The sequence below is a fragment of the Saimiri boliviensis genome, chromosome 11 (assembly GCF_048565385.1).
Source record: "Saimiri boliviensis isolate mSaiBol1 chromosome 11, mSaiBol1.pri, whole genome shotgun sequence".
NCBI lineage: Eukaryota > Metazoa > Chordata > Mammalia > Primates > Cebidae > Saimiri > Saimiri boliviensis.
In genome coordinates this window covers 116,190,276-116,211,106 of record NC_133459.1, presented here as the reverse complement: position 1 = coordinate 116,211,106, position 20,831 = coordinate 116,190,276, and the positions used below count along the sequence as shown (strand labels likewise).

General features: G+C 45.2%; 1 protein-coding gene across 9 annotated transcripts in view; it reads right to left on the bottom strand.

The window, feature by feature from the left end:
• Nucleotides 1-20,831, bottom strand: part of BCAR3 (BCAR3 adaptor protein, NSP family member) — a 284,505-nt gene that overhangs the window by 116,825 nt on the left and 146,849 nt on the right. For 6 of the 9 annotated variants that reach the window (XM_010343843.3, XM_074381403.1, XM_039460808.2 and 3 more), the window contains one exon: nucleotides 10,148-10,475. In XM_010343843.3, coding sequence (XP_010342145.2) covers nucleotides 10,148-10,475 — 328 coding nt within the window. Of the gene's footprint in view, nucleotides 1-10,147; nucleotides 10,476-13,877; nucleotides 14,077-17,714; nucleotides 18,235-20,831 lie in introns of those variants that run through there. The other 3 variants (XM_074381405.1, XM_003933290.4, XM_074381407.1) reach the window with 3 other exon arrangements.

Below are 20,831 nucleotides of genomic sequence, written 5' to 3'. Positions count from 1 at the left end.
AAAACATAGCAATGCCTGATGAATGTGTTCATGAACTATGTTAAAACAATGGCAACTAAACTCCTTTTTCAGGCAGTTTCCCTCCTGTTAAAATAGCATCATTTAAATATCCCACATTACACTATTGTGAGTCTATACAGGAATCCAAGACTAATACAAAGTTGTAATGGTTGATAAAAATTTGACCCAGTCATGGGTTAACCTGGGCTCAGCAGAATTCTAGTGACAGCATGAAGCTAAAAGCCACTGTTGAAATTTTAACTTGGCAGCAGTCAGTCAAATTGAATAGGGTAAGAACAAGAAAAACCGTATCAAGGCCAGTATGTCTCTTGGCAGGCAGGGAGGATCTGAATCATCAGGCTTCAGGCTGTCTAAGCCCAAACACAGCACTTTTGATAAAAGCAGATGCTTTGTTTGGCTGCTATCTATCTGCCCTTCCTCCAATCCCACCAGTCCCATCTACCCCACCTCCCTCCCATTCCCTACCGGCTTCTGAAAAGAGTGTGTTTGTAAAGGCTTTTTCTAACTAATCCAGAGGCAGAATAAAAATGCTATGGTTTTGAGATACTGTCCTCAAGCCTCTAAGAGGAAGGACTTCTGCCTACCAGATAAAGGAACATACCCCCTTGACCTGTCTTCCAGGGCAGACATTTATCCTCTCAATGTGGCCACCCACCAAAACCTTGGAAAAGCAGCCATCACCTCTCAGGCAAAAGCAGACACTGCAGTGCCCATGTACCTCTTCTGTCTACAGGGTCCTTTGGAAATGTCCAGGCCCACTAGGAAGGAACCACAGGAGTACAAACACCATGCTGCTGACACAGACCTCAGGGAGGGTGGCCCTGAAAACAGGTCTGTTTTAACCAAATAAAACATATTGATTTAAAAAATCAAGTAATGGGTAAAATGAACTTTGTTTTAGTTTAAATGATAAGATATTGTATTGAATTTTGTCTATTATCTTAAAAAAAAACCTTCCTTTGAACGCCAACCCTATCCAGATCCTATCTGTCAATAGCCTATCTCATTTCTCTGCACTCAGCCCCCTCTGCTGACTCCCTGGAATGAACTGTGCTGAGGTTCCTCTGGGATTGTTCTTAGGGTTCCTTCCCTTTTCTCTTTACACAAGAGCTCTAGATCTCTCCTTAGATGATGGCATTCATTTCCATGGCTCTAATTTCATTTCTGTGCAGATTCATAACTTTATATGTTTTAGGCCAGACCTGTTTGCAGAGCTCTAGGCTTGTAGTTCCAACCGCCTGTTTGGTTAACACCTCTACTTAGACATGCGTGCATCTCAAACTTAGTCTACCCTAAACAGAAGTCCTGATTCTCAGCGATCTACTATAACCCCTTTCCCTGAGAACATACAATCGACCAAATAAATTAAGACTTGGTCCTCTCCCAAGCTTCCCTATCTCAGCAAATGGCCCTATCCCATATACCCAGCTGCCTGAGCCATGCTTGACTATGCTTCTACCTCACCACACCACATTCAACCCTCAGCAGATATGGCAGATTGTACCTGCAAACTATGTATCGAATCCACCGACTTCTCTCCTCTACCACCACCCTGGTGCAGACCCCCACCGCTCCCAGTACTTTTACAACCACCTCCTACCTTCTCCCGCCATCCTCTTCTCCATCAATCATTCTCCACACAGAGACAAAGCAATCTTCTAAAAACTGATGGTGCCATTCCCTTGCTTAAAATCCTTTAAGGGTAGATTTCCTTTTACCCTACAGAGAAAATCTGAACTCCTTATCCAAATCTAGACCAGTGCTATCCAATAAAAACCACAATGCGAGCCACACAGGTAATTTTAAATTTTCTGGTAGTCAACTTAAAAAAATTGGTGAAGACAGCAGGGCACAGTGGCTCATGCCAGTAATCCCAGCACTTTGGGCAGCCAAGGCAGGCAAATCATCTGAGGTTGGAAGTTCAAGACCAGCCTGACCAACATGCAGAAACCCCATCTCTGCTAAAAATACAAAATTAGTTGGGCGTGGTGGTGCATGCCTGTAATCCCAGCTACTTTAGAGACTGAGGCAGGAGAATCACTTGAACCCGGGAGGCAGAGGTTGCGATGAGCCAAAATGGCGCCATTGCACTCCAGCCTGGGCAAAGGAGTGAAACTCCATCTCAAAAAAAAAAAAAAGAGTGAAGTTAATTTTAATCTTTTATTTAATCTACTATTTCAAAGATATTATCATTCAACATGATTACATAAAAATTATTAATGAAACATATTCTCTTTTCATATTAAATCTTCAAATTCCTATGCCAGAGAGGCCTTCTCTCCACCAGTCTAAGTAATTTGGGGTCCTCTGATGTTGTAGCTTCCTTGTACCTCCTCATTTCGTATTTATGTACTTAATGATGCCTTTGCCTGAATGCCCCTAAACTGAGAACTCCCTAAGGACAGGGGATTCATCTATTTCGTGTTTCACTAGGTACCTGGCACCTAGTACCATGCCTGGCATAAGACAAGCTAATAAATATGCATCGAAGAATAAACAGCAGACACTGACATTAAGTACAAGAACAATCAGGCAAGGGCTGGGGCCTGTTCCCTGAAGACAGGCTCTGTTTTGTGTATTAGTACAATGGTATGCTGATATTTTAGTGCACTGTGTGGTTGTTATACCTGTAAACTGTGAGTGTTGGCCAAGACTCACTGCTGTAGGGCAGACTCAGATACAGGGATTCCAGCCAGACTCCATCAGCAAGTGAGAAACTTTCTCCCACAGAAGCTGCCGTCATTGAACATTGAACGTGATCTCAGGTTACACCAGAGGATTAGGCACCACCCACCTCTAGCCTTCCGGGAGGAAGGAAGGAAGGAAACCAGTGAGTCTGAGCCTCCTCCATGCCAGGTTCTGTGTTAGGCACCCTCACATGAGATTGTATCTGATCCTTAGAGTCACCCTTTGAAGACATGGAGACTCAGAAAGGTAAAATAACTTACCCAAGATCACAAAGCTACCAGGTCAGGCTGCTAGAGTCAGCATCAAGGTCACTAATGGTTTTCTTTGATAGACATGGCTACATCGACATCCCAGCAAAGGCCTCAGTGGCTCTGAGCCAGGCATCCCAGCAGAGTTGAGCAGGAAAAGAAGAAACTGCTGGTGACCAGGTGGGAGCTAGGGCAGGCATGGGACCTGCTCAACACAGACTCCCAGTAGGTATACCAGGCCCAAGCGTGAAAGTCAGAGCACTGATGTTCTGTGGAACCTTCATATTTAGTCAGCAGTTAACCTTCACAGCACTCCTTGGGTCGGTTATTTTCACTCCCATTTTACAGATTAGAACTTGCTGTAGAGTTCACATACCTAATAAGTGGCAAAAACAAGGATCTGAACTGAAACCTCTGGATTATCTGTCTTGTGCTTTTTCTCCTCTTCACAAAAGGAGCTCTTTTATCTTTAGTGATTACATTCACAGGCAAACTGGAACTACAGACAGGCCACACTGCACAAAAGCTGGGGCACCTAGGCAAGGTTTCTCAGACCTCTATAACCTGTAAATAACAGCACAACCCTCCAAACAAGGCCCTATATGCTTGTCTTTGGGGCCTCTGAGAAGAGAGCTTGAAATTCTACATCCAATCTAACCAATAGCCTCTTGGGAAAAGACTGGATAGTGACACCATTACAAAGCATGACCTGAGGGCATATCAGCCATGTGGCTCAGGCCGGTCTGGCCACCCAGTCCAGTCCCCCTGAGGACAGTCTCCTTCCAATCAACCACAGCAACTACTCCTTCAGGTTACAACTAAGACTTCTCCAGCTTGCGTATTCTAGCCAGGCTCAGTTGGCTCACAAATCCACACGTGATAAGAATATGAAGAATAATTTTTAACTGCACAGCACCTTCTGTTTACAAGGTGCTTTAACATATATTGAGGGGTATGAAAAATCCAGAAGACTAAAATACCTGACCTTTCCCAAATAGCAGGCGGGTGGCCTGAAAAAACATGATTTAAAACAGGTCTCTCCTGGGGCGGGAGGGAGGAGGGTGCAGTCCGGAGGCGATGTTAAGCAGCTCCACTCGACAAGGACTGCATTGTGTAATTCTCTCACCATTTTCTTGGTTGTGGTTTGCAATCAGTTAAAAAATTTTTTTGCCCCGGAACAGCTGAGAATGCACAGATCTTGGCACTGAGGTTCAAATCATCCTTGTCAGTATAGGATTTAGACAACCACCAGACAGCTGGCTGATAGATCTGCAGGCACTCGCCACAGTCTGGGCTTCTTTAACCCAGGAGCGACACAAGATGCAGGGGCTGAGCTCACCTCTAACCCAGCTGCTCCTGTCCTCAGCACGCCAGGAGCCACCAGGGGCCACCAGGGGCCAGAATATTCACCATTCCTCGGAATTGACTAAACCATTCACAACAGCTGCATTCAAGCACCAAGGGGTATTCAAAATGTTAGTAAAACTCAACTTTAAGTTTATAAAAACATAAATTCAACCCATGGACTATTATTTTCCAGAAACATTCTTGAACTTGGGCTGTTAAAAAGCCATTGTCACGATGCTAACTTAGTAAGTACACCTTCTATTAAATAGAATCTATTAATCTAGAAAAAAATATTTTTTAATTTTTTTTTTTTTGAGATGGAGTTTTACTCTTGTCACCCAGGCTGGAGTGCAGTAGTGTGATCTCGGCTCACTGCAACCTCTGCCTCCCGGGTTCACATGATTCTTCTGCCTCAGCCTCCTAAGTAGCTGGGATTACAGGCATGTGCCACCACGTCTGGCTAATTTTTGTATTATTAGTAGAAACGGGGCTTCACCATGTTGGCCAGGCTGGCCTCAAACTCCTAACCTCAGTGATCTACCTGCCTCAGCCACCCAAAGTGCTGGGATTCAGGTGTGAGCCACTCCGCTCGGCTCAAGATTTTTAAAAAAACCTCAAAGTCCAATTTTCTTCTCCAAAAAGTACACAAAAAGCTTCCAATTTGCAGACAGCAGACACGCTTGAGTATAAATAAACTGCAGATGTTTGCATGCGGACCTTCATATCATACATCCTTCTGATTAACTCTGAGCTAAAGGCTGGTGTATCTGAGGGAACATCTTGCTTTGTTAAGGATAAGGCAATAGTCATAGAAATCAGTGGTTCTGAAGAGGAACAACTAACACCATTTTCAGATGACGGCACTGACACAGTTCAGAGTTAGGACTTTAAAGAAATCAGTGTTTTAGAGGAAAAAGCTGCATAGATCCTGGACCTTACATCTTTACTTCAACGTTGAAGACCTGACACTGTGACAGGGTAGGTTACTGCCTGGGAAAGCACACCAGATTTTAACTAGGGATAATTCTGCAGACTTTCTGGCCACTGTCAGTTAAAACACTTGTGATGAGTCAGTCAGCTCCACTCATGCAAACTAATGAAACACCACATTGTCCCACCACATGCTCCCACAGCACAAGAGGCAGAAGGAATTAGGCGTTCACAGCTGTTCCCAGGAATGTGCGCGTCCACGCACCCACAGGCAGGAAAAGACCTGAATGGTCTCCAAGCTCTGATCCCTCAGCTATTCTAGCAACACAGACATCCCGACAACAGGAACCAGTCCTCTCTCAGCCCAAGGAAGGTTCCACACTTGAATACAAATTCATCCTTGAGAATGAATTAATAGCATTTACACTGACCTGGATGAGATTGGAGACTATTATTCTAAATGAAGTGACTCGGGAATGGAAAACCAAATATCATATGTTCTCACTGATATGCAGGAGCTGAGCTATGAGGAGGCAAAGGCATAAAAATGATACAATGGACTTTAGGGACTTGTGAGGAAGAGCGGGAGGGGAGTGAGAGATAAAAGACTACAAATATGATGTAGCGTATACTGCTCGGGTGATGGGTGCACCAAAATCTCACAAGTCACTGTTAAAGAACTTACTCATGTAACCAAATACCACCTGTACTTCAATAACGTATAGAAAAATAAAAATAAATTTTAAAAAGTCATCGTTGAAGATAAATGAATCAAGGGGTTATCAGCCGAATGATGTGAATATCAAGAGGAAATCCTGTCTGCAGACCTCTCAGATAAACCTCGGTCCACTTTCAGAACAAAGGCTCCTTCTGTGACATCAAGCAGCAGGTTTAAGAGCTCCCTGGCTTCTGGCTTTGGCCACCTTTCAAAACCACAAGTACATCTGAGGGCAGCCAAGACAACAACAAAGACAAGAGATACAGTCTCCAAAAAAGACCAACTCCCCCTTCCAGGCATGCCTTCTGCCTGGTTCTTGACAGGTAAGGCTCCATTCTCCCCAAAGCAGGTGTCCAAGGCACTGAATACAGGCAGGGGACTGACCCCTGTGCAAGAAGACAGCTCAGACGATGCCCACAGCTGGTGCCAACATTCTTGGGAGACTATGGAACACACTGTCCGGGGAAGGCCTTGGAATACTTTCTAGGTTCGAATCCTACCTCAGTCATCCATTAGGGTATGATCTTAGATGCCTCAACATCCCTGAATCCATTTCCTCAACTCTAAATGATGATACAAATGACGGCAATAACAGTGTTCATAACGAAATCTGCTACGTCTCTCATACAGGGTTGCAACATTCAAACAACATAGTTTATGAACATATCTTGTAAGCTCTCTGCAAACTACAAAATGTAGGAGACAGATAACAATTAACAATTATTAGGATAATTAAGAATGTATAAATAATCATTAGGATAATTAATGATTAATAATGTAGGAATTAATAATTTGGGAGGAAATGACACACATAGATACAACAGCTTAATTATGCAAGTTTTAAGATCAAAGAGGAGACTTCCTCTGCTTTGTCTTGGGCCTCCCACAGGATGGATATTCAATGAATGTTCAATTATAATAAAGGTGACTTTTTAATGACTAATAAGCTAAACTATTTTTTTTTTTTGGAAAAGCACAAACTTGCAACAGAGTACTTCACAGGACAAGGAGGTGCTTATCTGGAGGGCCTCCCTCTGAGCGACTGTCAGTTAAACCGGCCACGGAGCTAGACAGGGGACGCAGGAGACATCCAAGGCGGCCCACTATCTTCATGCCAGCATTTATCAGGCCAATACCCAACATGATGAGATGCAGTGTTTTCAGAGCTGACATCTGGGCAAGTCACTGTCAACTGAAATTAAGCCCTGAATTCACTATGAAAAGAAAAAAAGAGGTGACTGAGCTGGTGTGAATGGCTGATGTTCCACAACTGTATTTCTGCTGCGGCACCTTTGGCAAAACCTCCCTCTCTAGAGCCTTGGGTTCTCATTCAGGCTGCTTGGTTCTAGCTTTTCATATGTAAAAACTCTGTTTACATCATGGCTGATTTCAAAAAGGAAATTAGGCAGCTTATAATCTTATTAGAAATACTTAACAATAAAAATTGTAAGGTATTTTGAACTCCTCAAAATTGGTAACACCTCAGGAGTTTTTAAAAAATGTGTCAGAAAAATACATATATTAATAATAGAACAGAGCAGGGTAGGACTTTATGACCCTTTGACAGAGAACCTCGTGTCTTCTCACTCAGCATAGTTTTTGAGGGATACGCATTTGTTACTTCCTGTATTCATCTTTAAAAAAAGATGTGGCCGGGCGCGGTGGCTCAAGCCTGTAATCCCAGCACTTTGGGAGGCCGAGGCGGGTGGATCACAAGGTCAAGAGATCGAGACCAGCCTGGTCAACATGGTGAAACCCCGTCTCTACTAAAAATACTAAAAATTAGCTGGGCATGGTGGCGCGTGCCTGTAATCCCAGCTACTCAGGAGGCTGAGGCAGGAGAATTGCCTGAACCCAGGAGGCGGAGGTTGCGGTGAGCCGAGATCGCGCCATTGCACTCCAGCCTGGGTAACAAGAGCGAAACTCCGCCTCAAAAAAAAACAAAAAAAAAAAAGAAAAAAAGATGTGAATTTGGATTAATAGAGCTCTCAATCATAAACAAACTTTAAACCAGCAGTGCTTAAGTCTTCCACAGCCTGGACTTCAAACTCAGGACCTGCGCCCACCCTCTGGTAACATCTTTTACAGAAATATGACCTCTTTCCAAGTCAGTTTTCAAATCAAAAAGCTTTAAACTCTTGGCAGCTTGACAGCTTGGACCTTGGGTGTTTACCAAGAACTTCCCCAAGATAGGAAGAGTGACTCCATTACTACCGCCTCCCCACCCACCCCCCTAGTGTGTGGAGTTTCCCTCTGTAAGAGTTGGCACTTAGCCAGGGCCTCAGAACTTCAAGGAGTGAGTCTATAAATTGCCTGTGTCTAGTATATGGTAGACACCTCAATCAGCGCAGTTCAAGTTAATAAATGAAATGCAGTCCACTGTAAGCCAGCTAGTTGGTTCTGACTCCACATCATGCAGCCTGGCATCTGTGCTTATCTTTAGCAGGCCAGAAGTTACCTGTCTTTGCTGCTCCCTCCTGCATTCTTGCCCCTTAAGTGCCAATGATGCGATATTAACGATCCTGTGCACAGGTATGCGCCTCTGTGTTCACCCATTCCAGCACTGGCTGACTGCTAGCTCTCTGAGCTGGGAGCTCACCCATCTAGATTTTGTGGAGTGGGTCCAGGACCTTCTAACCCCCAGGATGCCCCAAGGAATGTTCTAATCTGCTGTCAGAAGCAGTTCAGGGCTCTCTAATGGTTTCTATGGAGATTATCTGGGCCTCCACTTATTTTTTGTACTATTGCAATTATGGAACTGGAACTGAAAATAATTCTGAACTCTTGTTCACCTTAGCTTTGTACCGATACCAACACTGTTCTCCTCTCAATGTGCTACACTCCAGCCATAGGCCATTCTAGTTCATTTTGGGGTTTTCAAACATGCCACACTTGCTCTCGCCTCCAGTTCTCTGCACGTGCCTTCCCTATGCCTGCACAGCCTAGGAGGCCCATGGTTGCCTTCCCTCCTTATGCAAGTCTTAGCTTAAATACCATCTCAGAAACCTGGTCATCCTACCAAAAATGTATCACCTCCAATAAATCTCCAGCATGTCACTCCATTTCCTCTATAGCATTTGGTATAATCTGCAATTGTCTTATTTATTTGTATCTATTACCTAAGTCTCTCACTAGAATGTAAGCTCTGGGAAGACATTGCTTCAGATGTTCCACTGCTAGCCTGTTAGTTCACATATTTCCACCACCCCTATAAACGAGCAAGCACAGATTGCTGCAATAATTTGGCCACTAGAATGTCTTCAATGCTGGACTAGCCCTTCAGTTAAGATAATCAGAAGGACTGAGCAGAATTTTCCTGGTAAGCCCTGGGGCTTATAAAATCAACATACTCTAATGTAAGTGCTCCATATATAGATACTGAACAAATAAATGAGCTAAGATCAAAGAACAACGTTGGACAAAAAGATAACAAAAGAAACCGTTCCACTCTTTACCAGATAGCATCACAGGCTGCTGATCTTCCCCAACGGGAAAAGGAGTGCCGTTTCCAAACTAGCTCTCATAGGCAGAAACCAATCACAGAGAAAAAGCACTTATAACCATTAAGCTCATTTACTCAGATCTCTGTCACAGAGAGGGAAAAATCAATTATTGTCCAAGTGTTCTGAAGCTGAACTAATGGTACATCCATATAAAATTTTATTTCAGCATGCTGACAACTAAATATAAGGAGATATGGGGTCAATTTGTAGACATTGTGGCATCTCTATAGAAGTGGATGGGCATAGTTCACAATCTGATTTAAAAAAATACTTGGGCTTTCTTTTAAGGGACTTGACAGAGGAAGGTGGATTTTAAAATACCCTCAAATGTTACATAATGTTAAGAAGTGGTTAATTTTTATTTAGATGTTAACGGTTTTTTATATTGTGGTTATATAGTTTTCAAAATAAAAGTCCTTATCTTTGAAAGGAACAGACCAAAATATTTACAGATCAAATAACATGAAATCTGAGATTTGCTTCAAAATAATACCAGAGGAGGGAAGTAGGTGGGAGTACAGACAAAACAGAACTGGCCCTGGGCTGGGAACTATTGGAGCCAGGTGACCGGCTCAAGGGAGTAATTAAATTATTTGCTCAACTTTGTGTATGTTTGACGTTTTTCCTAACACAAACTTTTAAAAAAGCCCTTTAAGACAAATCATCTTCACTTGTGAAATTACAGAAGTTACCTGAAGGTGAAGGTTTCGCCTTGCCGGTCCTGCCGTGGGCTCTCCTGGATGCCGTCCTGGGTCAGAGGCGAGTTCTGCCGTGGGGATTTGGAATGGGGGAGGGTGCCCATGTGACTGAAGTCATCACAGGACCTTATGGGAGGAGGACCTTTTTTCTTCCGTGGAAGGGTGCTGTGTATAGACACGTCTTGATAGGCATCTGTGCGATGCTCAGTGAGAGAGGACTTGCTGCTCAGAAGGTCCATGGACGAGGCCAGGGGGAACTGGTGATTCACCGGCATGTTTCTGGGAAGGCTTGCAAATTTTCCGGCAGCCATAATTCTCAACTCTAAGGGGGAAAGAAAAGAGTGAAGGTATAAATCTAAGAGAGTCACAAGAACTGACTTCCTTCTTACAAAAGGAAATGGAAATATGCCACATAAAATGAAATATTCACAGACCATTAACAGGTCAACATTTAATGGCATCACTAGTGGAGTCTAATAAGAATGGGAAGTTTATTTGTCTTCCTCCTGAAATGATCCTACATAGGAATTCTCCTGGGTTGGCAGCAAAACCAAGAGGGTGAATACTTTCAGAGTTGTTAGTGTCATGTTAACCATTTTATTATTTCAGATGACTGATGGAAAAAACACAACTAGCAAAAAAAGATGATTAAGGGAAGACTCACAGTTGCAGCACTAAGTATATGAAAGAAAATATTATTTTACTAATATTATCTAATATGTTAGATAATTAGCTCACATATTTCTACCACCCTGTAAATGATAAGAATGGGTGGAAATTATTGGAATTCTTGAGCTGCTAGAATTGCCTTCAGTGCCAGACCAGCCCTCAGTTGTGCTACCCAGGAAAACGGGACAGAGTTTTTCTGGCAAAGACCCAGTGTCTATAAATAAATCAACGTACTCTAATTAGTGAACCTGGGCTACGGTCAGGGGTCAGGAGGTGGCCATTCTGCCATATACCAGTGGGCTCCGCTGCAGAGGAAAGCCACTAGGGAGGGGGCCGCATGAACATGGCACCCAGAGGGGTCAGGATCTGCCTGCCACCAGCAGGGTTAGGCAATGCCGATGGGTGCCTGTACAGTGAGGGAAGAATAGACAGGAAAAGGGAAGAAGAAAAGAAAAAAGTGGTGAGGGTGGGGGGCAAAGGGAGCATGGAAAGGGAAAAGAGAATGGCACATGAGGCTGTGTGCAGAAGTGGACCTGACACTTGCTCCTAGCTAGGACCATGAGGCGAAATGTTTACCTTGAACAGAGTCAGTGCCTCCAGCTCCAAAGCAAACTCTAGTTTTGGCCTAAGACAACTTATATAAGACATTTTTAAGGCCAATGTACAGAGGAAAAGAAATAGGAGGCAAAACAAAAAAAGAGGGCCGGCCCCTGGAGACACAGGCTCCAGAATCTGTCCTACACTCGTCATGATACCAGACTCTGGCTGGTTTGGACAGCACTGCAGGGCAGCCGAGCCCAACACACAGCCCTTCCCCCAGACTGGTGAGGAGAGCTGCCTCTTGGTGTGTTCTCCAGTCCCGCAGCCCTCTTTTGCCACAGATCACCTTTCCGCTGCATTATTTGGGGAAGAGCTTTGAGTGAAAATCGTCACTTAATAGCACTTCTGCAAAGTCGGTTATACAAAGGAACTGCGGACTTGGGACACGGCTTGAGGACAACCAAGAATGCAGCCCTCCACAAGCTGCTATTAGTGGAACCGAGACAATGACGTTGGCGTGTGTAAAGAAAACACGTGTTTGTATGTGTGTATGCAACAAAACACACGTGTTCCACTGCTTCCACAGAAGACAGGGAGAAGCACAGAGGTGGGGGCACCAGGTACAAGCAGCGTCCTTACTGAAGGTACAGAATCCTAACCTTGTCCTCAGTTCTTTGTCAAATCCAGTAATTCTGGAGCTTGCCTGCTCCATGTGTAACTGGGACCACACAGAAGGCCTGCTCACAGTGGGTGCAGAACAATAGGACAGAGTCCCGTGCAGCCCCTCCCAGCTCTGGCCAGTACCTGGCACACTGTCAGCATTTGCTCAATGTCAACCATCTGTAGTAGAAAGGAAACCAAACTCCCTAGCCCCCCTGCCTGAATGCAAGTGACGTAAACCAACTAAGATTCTACACACACACACACACACACACACACATACACAGACACACAATCTTGTCAATGCTCGCCTGTTCAGCTATCAGCACCTTCCTTCTTCACAGAAAGGCTTGGATCATTTTAAAGAACCTCATGGGGAGGCCTGCAGCACCCTACAGAACCTGATGTGCATAGGGCCACACTGTTGATCAAATCTATTTCCAAGATAGCATGGTGGGCAAAAGTCGCCCTAACACCAGGGCCTTTGGCAGCATGTTTCCTCTCTGCTTCTCCAAAATCTATCTGGACTTCAAGACTGCCCTAAAGTGTTCTAAAATGCCCTTCAAGTTACCAACACCTCAATTTGTTCTCCAATAACAAGGGATGTGAATACCTCCCCTTCCTACCTTCAGTTCAACATTTAAGGGCCTACTTCACAGAAGATGCCTGGAGAAACAAAACGCTTAAGCCCCAGTACCTGACCATGAGCTTAAGAGAGAATAATTCATAAACAGAAACCCTTATGCTGGAACAATTTGGACAAAACACTTGAGGAGTCTCAGAGAGGGCAACAATAGAGACCAAGCATTTTGAAAAGTTAACATGTGGGGAAAGGCCTCCCGAGAGGATGCTACAATGGCAGATGCATAAAGGCATGGAAGGTCCCCACAGGCTCAGGATACTCCAAGTTGTGTGCTGTGGCTCCAGTGGGGTCGAGAAGCATTTCCCAGAAGCAGGTCAGGTTAGGACCAGACCATGGAGTCCTGAAGGCCCTGCCGAGGTGTCTGGACTTGACTGTTAAGTGCTAGGGAAGATCTGGGAAGGGAAGGACAGGACCCAGTCTGTACCCAGGTAAGTGACTCTGGTTGTTCTGGAGGGGAGAGAAAAAGGAGGCAAGAAGGTCACTGAGGCTGATGGTGACAACCCATGGAGGAACAATGAAGGAGTCTGACCTGGGGCAGCAGCTGGGTGAAGGGAGAGGAAGGAGAGAGTGAAGAGACATCAGAGCTCGAGGCATCTGGCTGGAACGAAGGAGCCTACAGCCACGGGAGGTGGTGTGATGCTGTAACACGCTGAGTAGTTTGAGAAGGAGACCCCTGCAGGAACCACACACCACTAGAGCTGCTGCATGTGAGGTACCAGCAAATAGTTTGATCTAGGAGGAGGTTAAATACTGGTATGCACAATTAGGAGTGAAGGCAGATGGAGATTTTTAGGAGTCATCAACATAAAGGGAATATTTAAGCCAGAGAGTAGATTCCTTAGCTTGTTATTATCAGATGTGATAACAGCTGTGAAAGTACCTCTTAAACTGTCAGGAATCATACAATATCCATGAATTATATCCCTGCCCTCTCTCACCACGGCTTCCTCAAGACTAAAAGGACCAAAACAAGGAATGAGTTCTAGCATAACAACGTAAGTCATTGGTTCTCAACCTGGCTGCACATAAGAATCCTCTGGGAAGCTCTTAAAATTCTGATGCCCAAGCCTCAGCCCAGAACAATGAAATGAGAATCTCTGTGGGTGGGACACTGGCATCAGTCTCCAGTATTATCCAATGGGAAGCCGGGATTGAAAACCTCTGGATTTGTGAGTCTCTTTGGTACACAGCAATTCAGTCAGAATTGTTTACCTGAGAAACAGAATTCAATAATGATGAAGAGGTATCATTCAGTCAGTAGAAACATTCATTCTTCAACACATACACTCATGGAGGGCCTCTTCTATGGCTGGTATGGTGTTAGGTGTTGGGGACAGCATTACACAAGACAGAAGTTGTCTGTCCTCATGAATTTAGTAATACTCTGGAGAAAGCAGACAATAAGTAATGACCATAGGTCCTGGTAATTCCCAGTTCATTTTTCTAGATAAGGGAAATAAATGTTTATTCATTCAACTTATATTCTGAGGGCTCATGGTATACCTAGGCTGAAAATATTATAAATTAGACAAGGTCCTGCTCTTATGGAGGAACCCAACCTATACAAACAAGAAAATAAATGAGGTAACATCCAAGTTGTAAGCAGGCTAAAGAACATAAAACAGAAGGAACTAACAAAAGATGCTATGGGCTACCTTACATTAGGGTGGACTGGGAAGGCCTCTCTGAAAAGGTAACAACAACGTAAGACCTGAAAAAAGAGAAGGGAAGGAACCAGTCAAGAAAAGGTCTGAAGGGAGTTCCAGGCAGGGGATTCAGCAAATGCAGAGGTTTTGCTGTAGGAACAAGTGCTTGGAATGACAGCACCATGGAGACTAAACCCAAGACTCCAGCATCTGACTCCCATGTTTTAGCCACTTGGAAACATTTCTGTCTCGATGTCCCTAGTCATCATATACTTCCTATGTACCACTTGTTTTTGTTTTTGTTTTTGTTTTTTTTTTTGAGATAGAGTCTAGCTTTGTTGCCCAAGCTGGACTGCAGTGACACGATCTTGGCTCACCACAACCTCCACATCCCGGGTTCAAGTGATTCTCCTGCCTCAGCTTCCTGAGTAGCTGGGACTACAGGCGTGTGCCACCATGCCCAGCTTATTTTTAGTGAAGACAGAGTTTCACTATATGGCCAGGCTAGTCTTGAACTCCTGACCTCATGATCCAGGCACCTCGGACTCCCAAAGTGCTGGGATTATAGGTGTGAGCCACTGCACCTGGCTGTACCACTTGATTTTTAAAAAATAAAATGGTATGACTCAGAACCTAGGCTTTGGAAGCAGATATTTACAGGTTTAAACCCCTACTCTGCCACTGAGTTACTAGCTAGATGGCTTGGGACTCACTCTGTCGCCCAGGCTGGAGTGCAGTGGCGCCATCTTGGCTCACTGCAACCTCCGCCTCCCGGGTCCAAGAGATTTTCCTGCCTCAGCCTTTCAAGTAGCTGGGACTACAGGTGTGTGCCACCTGGCTAATTTTTTGTATTTTTCAGTAGAGATGGGGTTTCACTATGTTAGCCAGGCTGGTCTCCATCTTCTGACTTCGTGACACGCCCACCTCAGCCTCCCAAAATGCTGGGATTACAGGCGTGAGCCACCACACCTGGCCTCTCTCTGACAGTTTCTTATTTTAAAAATGACTTAACAGTTACTTCATAAGATTGTTGTAAAAATTAAAAGTGATTGTGTATACAAAGTTCTTGAAATACAGCAAGCACTTAGTAAATAGTAGGTCCCCTCTAAGCAGGGCAGGGGCCAGGTCTGTCTTATCAGATAAGAGTCACTGTATCTCTGTTATACTGAGAGTTAGCAAAGGAAGTCACTGAGAGTTCACAAATGAAGACTGCAACTGGGAAGGATGGGGAGGGAAATGTTTTAACCTAGAACAATAGATGCAAAGACACCAAGTCAAGCAGGACATGGACACCACACACAGGCATACCAAGTGAGTCTACACGCAGTCTTTAGAAAAAAGCCCAGGTGAGACTCTGACCATCTGACTTCTCTCTACTGTGCAGGAAAACAGACACAAAGTCCTGACTCAGCCTAATGCCAGATTTTGAAATATTATACAAAGATCAAAGACTGCATCTTGGTATGAAAGTCTCAGACCCATGTAAACATCAGGAACAAGAGCAAGCCTGACAAACTCTACCACATGTGCGGCCTCCCTGGGCCTGGTCAGTCTCTGGGCTTTGAAATGCTTGTGAACTGAGGCCCAACTCACTTGTTTTACAGTGATGCCTCAAAGAAACTGATGATCTTGCAAGCTGAGGCAGAGATAAGCAGCCCACTTGTTTGGATTTTACTCTTTTGTTTCTGAAACGGGATATTTTCAAGTTAAACTCATGATGGTTATCTGACGCGGGCTTGGCTTTAAAAACCTTTCATTATATTTTAAACTCTGGAAATGTAACCGTCTTGACTGCCCCATGAAGAGAATTTACAACTTGGATCTGTAGTTTTATATCTTCTCTGGAGAGCCAGCCAGGGAGAGGAGATGGGACAACCGTATATATTCAATTGGCTTATTCATTTAAAATGAAGTTTTGCTTGGGTTTAGGAATTGAGAGTATCCCTTTATTTTTGAAGTAAATTTATGAAGTCTGGCCAAATGATTCAAGTATGAATAATTCTTCCATGGATTGTAATTAGAGCAACACAGTTACAGGATTTACCCGATAAGGTTCTTAAGATTAGCATGCATTTGACAAGCAGTTCTTTCTATATGAACAGGAGACTGAGACCTTGGTTAGTCATCCTAGAAATGTCAGCCTTCTCAGCAGCAGTTTAGAGAAAGCTGGAGCTGGGGTGGTGTGGGAGCCCCGGCTTGTCAAGGTCTTTACTGTACCCTCAATACCCCCTGGTGCACCTGCAGACAAGCGCTTTGCCTGCCGGCTTCCCCGTTGTTACCTGGATAGCCCCTTCCCACTTGGACCTTTGTTCAGCTGGGACTCACCCCCAGCACTGAGGTCTCCCCCAGCCCCCAGGATCTCAACTCGGTCCCAGGCAACGCAAGGGAGGCTATCAGCTCCCAAATTGACCTTCCCTCGGCCAATGTACTTTCCATGGGGAGGTCTGTGTAGCCTTGGGAGATAAAGTCAAGGTTTAAAAGAATCTGAACGCACGGCTCTATTTTTCATCTCAGCCAACAGCTTTAAGCGAAAAGACATGAGTTTAGGCCAGTGGTTTTTCCTCCTTTGCACCTTGCTTCAAGCGACTTAACGCCAACACGAGTTCTCCACCCCCAAAACGCCAACCATGACCCGACCCACCGCCCCAAGGAACATGCCGCCTTGCCAGATGCTTCGGAGTCGGCTCGAAATCCTCCCCGACGAGTGTCTACACCTGAGCACACTGTTTTAAAGCGGGGGCGCCCTCAGCGGCCTAAGTGGGTAAAGAGGGATCCGCTGTGCGATATATCCGAACCTCTTTCCCAAATCGCGCCCACCGTCCCTCCCGTGGCCTTCCCTCCCCTCTCCCCACGGCGACGCGGAGGGAGCTACAAACCGACTATTCATTCTTTCTCAACAAAGGGAGAGAGGGAGGGAGATGTTGTCAACAGTAACAGGGCAGGCTCCTTCGCTTTCTTTGCAAACTTCCCAAGGGATTAGCGGAGGAACTCCCCTCTCCCGAGCCTTGGGCTTCCAGCGGAGCGCTCTGAGCCCTGGCATCTCCCCGACTCCGGCCGGATTCAGCAGAGAGACGCCGGGCGGGAGTGGACCGGGCTAGGTGGCCGGCCGAGCAGCCCGGACGGGCAAGGGGTCGGGCGAGGCCAGCGCCAGGAAAGATGCCGCTCAAGTGCCACCGAGCAGAGATGCCTGGCCGCCAGTGGCTGAGCGCTCCCCGCCATGGGCCGCGTCCCTGGAGTCCCAGGACGCTCGGAGGGCCAGGAGAGCGCAAGCCCCAGACCCCACTTCAGCCACCCCCGCCTCCAACGCCAGATCCGCTGAGGGGGAGGGTAGGGACCAACAACCGCCCGCTCTACTTTCCCCAGAGCCTAACTTTCTCCAACAAACTTCCTAGCGCGTTCTCACCCGAGTGGGGGGAAGTCCAGGCGCCCCGGGAGGAACAGCACCCCAAGGACGCTGGGCGCGCGGCGGAGACTCACCTCCCGGTTCGGCGCTGGGCGCTCGGGCTCTCCGGATCTCGGGCGGGGGCTCAGAGGCGCCGCGCGGCCTGCCTCGCACTGCCGGCGCTGCGGCTGCTCCGGGAGCTGGGGTCGCTCATGGTTCGCGGGGCGTACCCGCCGAGAAGCCCGCGCGCGCTGTTAGCCCGTGCACCCCGCAGCTTCGGCCCCGGCCTCGGCCCGGGCAGCAGCAGGCGCAACTCTGAGCCGGCGGCGGGCACTCCGGCCCTCAACTGGTGATTTGCAGCTCCACGGCCACACCCCGGCGAGCCGATTCGCGCTGCCTGGCGGAACCCCCCAAGACATTTACATTCGGCGACCTCGCCTGGCCCTCCTCTGCCCGGATTTTAGAGTTTGGCTCTCTTCGTATCTCTCCGAGGAGCCAGTCCTCAAGTATAGCTCGATCACTTCCTTTCTGAAGCTCTCTCCAGAGACAACCTCGTCTAATCCACTCCTCCCCCTCCCCCTTCCCCGCGTTATTTAATTACGCAGCAGATCTGCTTTGCTAGTCTGCAGACACCTGGCTGGCTTTCGGTGTGAAGGGCTTTGATGGGACAAAGACCCAGGTAACTACAAACGAACCAGGCACAGGAACGGGCTATTCAATCGCACTCGCACGGACGTATTGAAAGCAAAGCGCGAGTTGGAGGTGGCACTTCAGCACTAGGTGGTTTGATGGGGTGAAAAACTGGAGCCCACTAGAAAAGACTTACACTATCGTATATCAAGACCCAGTATAAAGCCATAGAAATAGTAGAAGGATAGACAAACTGACCAATGGAATAAAGTCCAAAAACAGATTTACAATATGTGGGCACTTGATTTACGTCAGGTGCTGTTGTGCTCTATTGGGAGTCAGATTGGCTCTGCTTTTCCAGTAAATGCTGCTGGATCAACTGACTCCCCCATCCCCAATCAATTCCACACGGATTTTAAAGGTAAAAAGTAAAACAACACAATCCAAAGAAAATGTCCAAAAAAACATTACCTTGGGGTAGACAATGACAAACACATGTGGTACTAATACAAAGAAAAAACCGATCATTAGACAAGATGAAAATTAAGAGCTTCTGTTCGTGAAAAGACAACATTAGCAAAAAGGCAAACCACAGAGTGAGAAACATAATTGCAACACATATATCCAAAAAAAGGTTTGTTTACAGATATACAAAGAACACCTACTGATCAGCAAGAAGAAGGCGAAAAATCCAATTAAAAACAGGCAGAATGTTTCAACTGGCATTTCTGAAGAGAGGACAAACAAGTATTTTTCAAAAAAGTCAATAAACATATGGACAAGTTCTCAATTTATTATACATCCAAGAAATGCAGATTGAAATTTCAATGTGATCTAACTTCATACCATCCAGAATGACTACAATTAAAGGGCCTGACCATACTGCTAGTCAAAGTGAACCTTCTACAACCACTTTAAAAACCTGTTTGGCATTATCTAGAAAGCTGAATTAACATGTATCCTGCAACCCAGCGATTCCATCCCTAAGTATGCACCCAACAGATATATGCACATATTCACCAAAAGATGTTGAAAAATGTTTATAATGTATCTTTTTTGTTGTTGTTTTTGTTGTTGTTTGAGACGGAGTCTCACTGTCGCCAACGCTGGTGTGCAGTGGCACCATCTTGCCTCACTGCAATCTCCACTTCTCAGGTTCCAGCAGTTCTGCCTTAGCCTCCTGAGTAGCTGGGATTACAGGCCTGCACCACCATGCCCAGCTAATTTTTGTATGTTTAGTAGAGATGGGGTTTCACCATGTGGGTCAGGCTGGTTTTGAACTCCTGACCTCGTGATCAGCCTGTCTCAGCCTCCCAAAGTGCTGGGATTACAGGCGTGAGCCGCTGCACCTGGCCTGTATCTCTTTATAACAGCCCAAAGGAAAACCACCCAAATGTCCATCAGCAGAAGAAAGAGAAAAGGTGTAACATACAACATAGTAATAAGAATGAATGAACTACATTTACACTCAAAATGAGTGAATCTTACAAATACAATATTGAGTGAAAGAAGCTGGCCACAAATGGGTACATACTATATAATTCCAGTTACATAAATTTCAAATATAGTCAAAGCATATCTATGATGTTAAAAGTGAAGACAGTGGTTATCTTGAGCTATGGATTGTGATAGAAAGGCATCCCAGAGGTGGCTTCCAGGTGCTGGCAATATTCTATTTCTTAATCCATGTCATTTAATAAAAATCACCTGTCCTTTAGTTTATCAAAATCAATTGATTTGTGCACAATCTGCTTGTATGTTTTACTCCAAGAAAAACATTTAAAAAATTGTACCATATCAGGTATATAATTTTACGCCCTATGAGAAACACTTGTTAGTAAGTCTACAAGATTCTAAGTGCAGCATCCTTTAGGCTGAGTTTCTACCTTTCCCTTATGAGTATTTTTATGGGTTAGTCTTTATCCTTCCTGCTTTATTGGAAGCATGAATATTTCATCGTTGTATTTTCCCTGTGTTTAGTGCAGTGAATGTCAAACAGACCAGCTAGTATATTTCTAAATGGAAGTATCCGAAATTCATCTACTGATTTTCTGCTGCTCTGAGATGTCACTGAGATAGTGGAAAAACATTAGTTTTTCTTGGTTTTCAAAGTTCTCTGAGTACCTACTACATAGTACCTTCTGCATAACCTACAAAGTTTCTAGTGCAGAGCATCATGGGGGAAGTAGCAATAAAGAAAGACCAGAAGAAAACCTTCAGCAAGCCATTCTTCCCCTCGGTCCCTCCATTTCCTCATGATGCCCACATCACGGGTTCCCGTGAGAAGTCCAGGAAATAATGGATGTGAAAGTCCCTAGCACATAACAGGTTTCATTAGTTATCACAAGATGTGGTGACACATTCTATCATTGTCTTCACAATGTCACTGTGAGATAGGAGGCATCTCTATCCTCATCTTACATGGGAGGAAACAGCCTCAGAAACGTTAAGTGACTTCAAGCATAAATTCATTTGATAAATACTTGTTGCATGCCTGTGTGCCAAGAT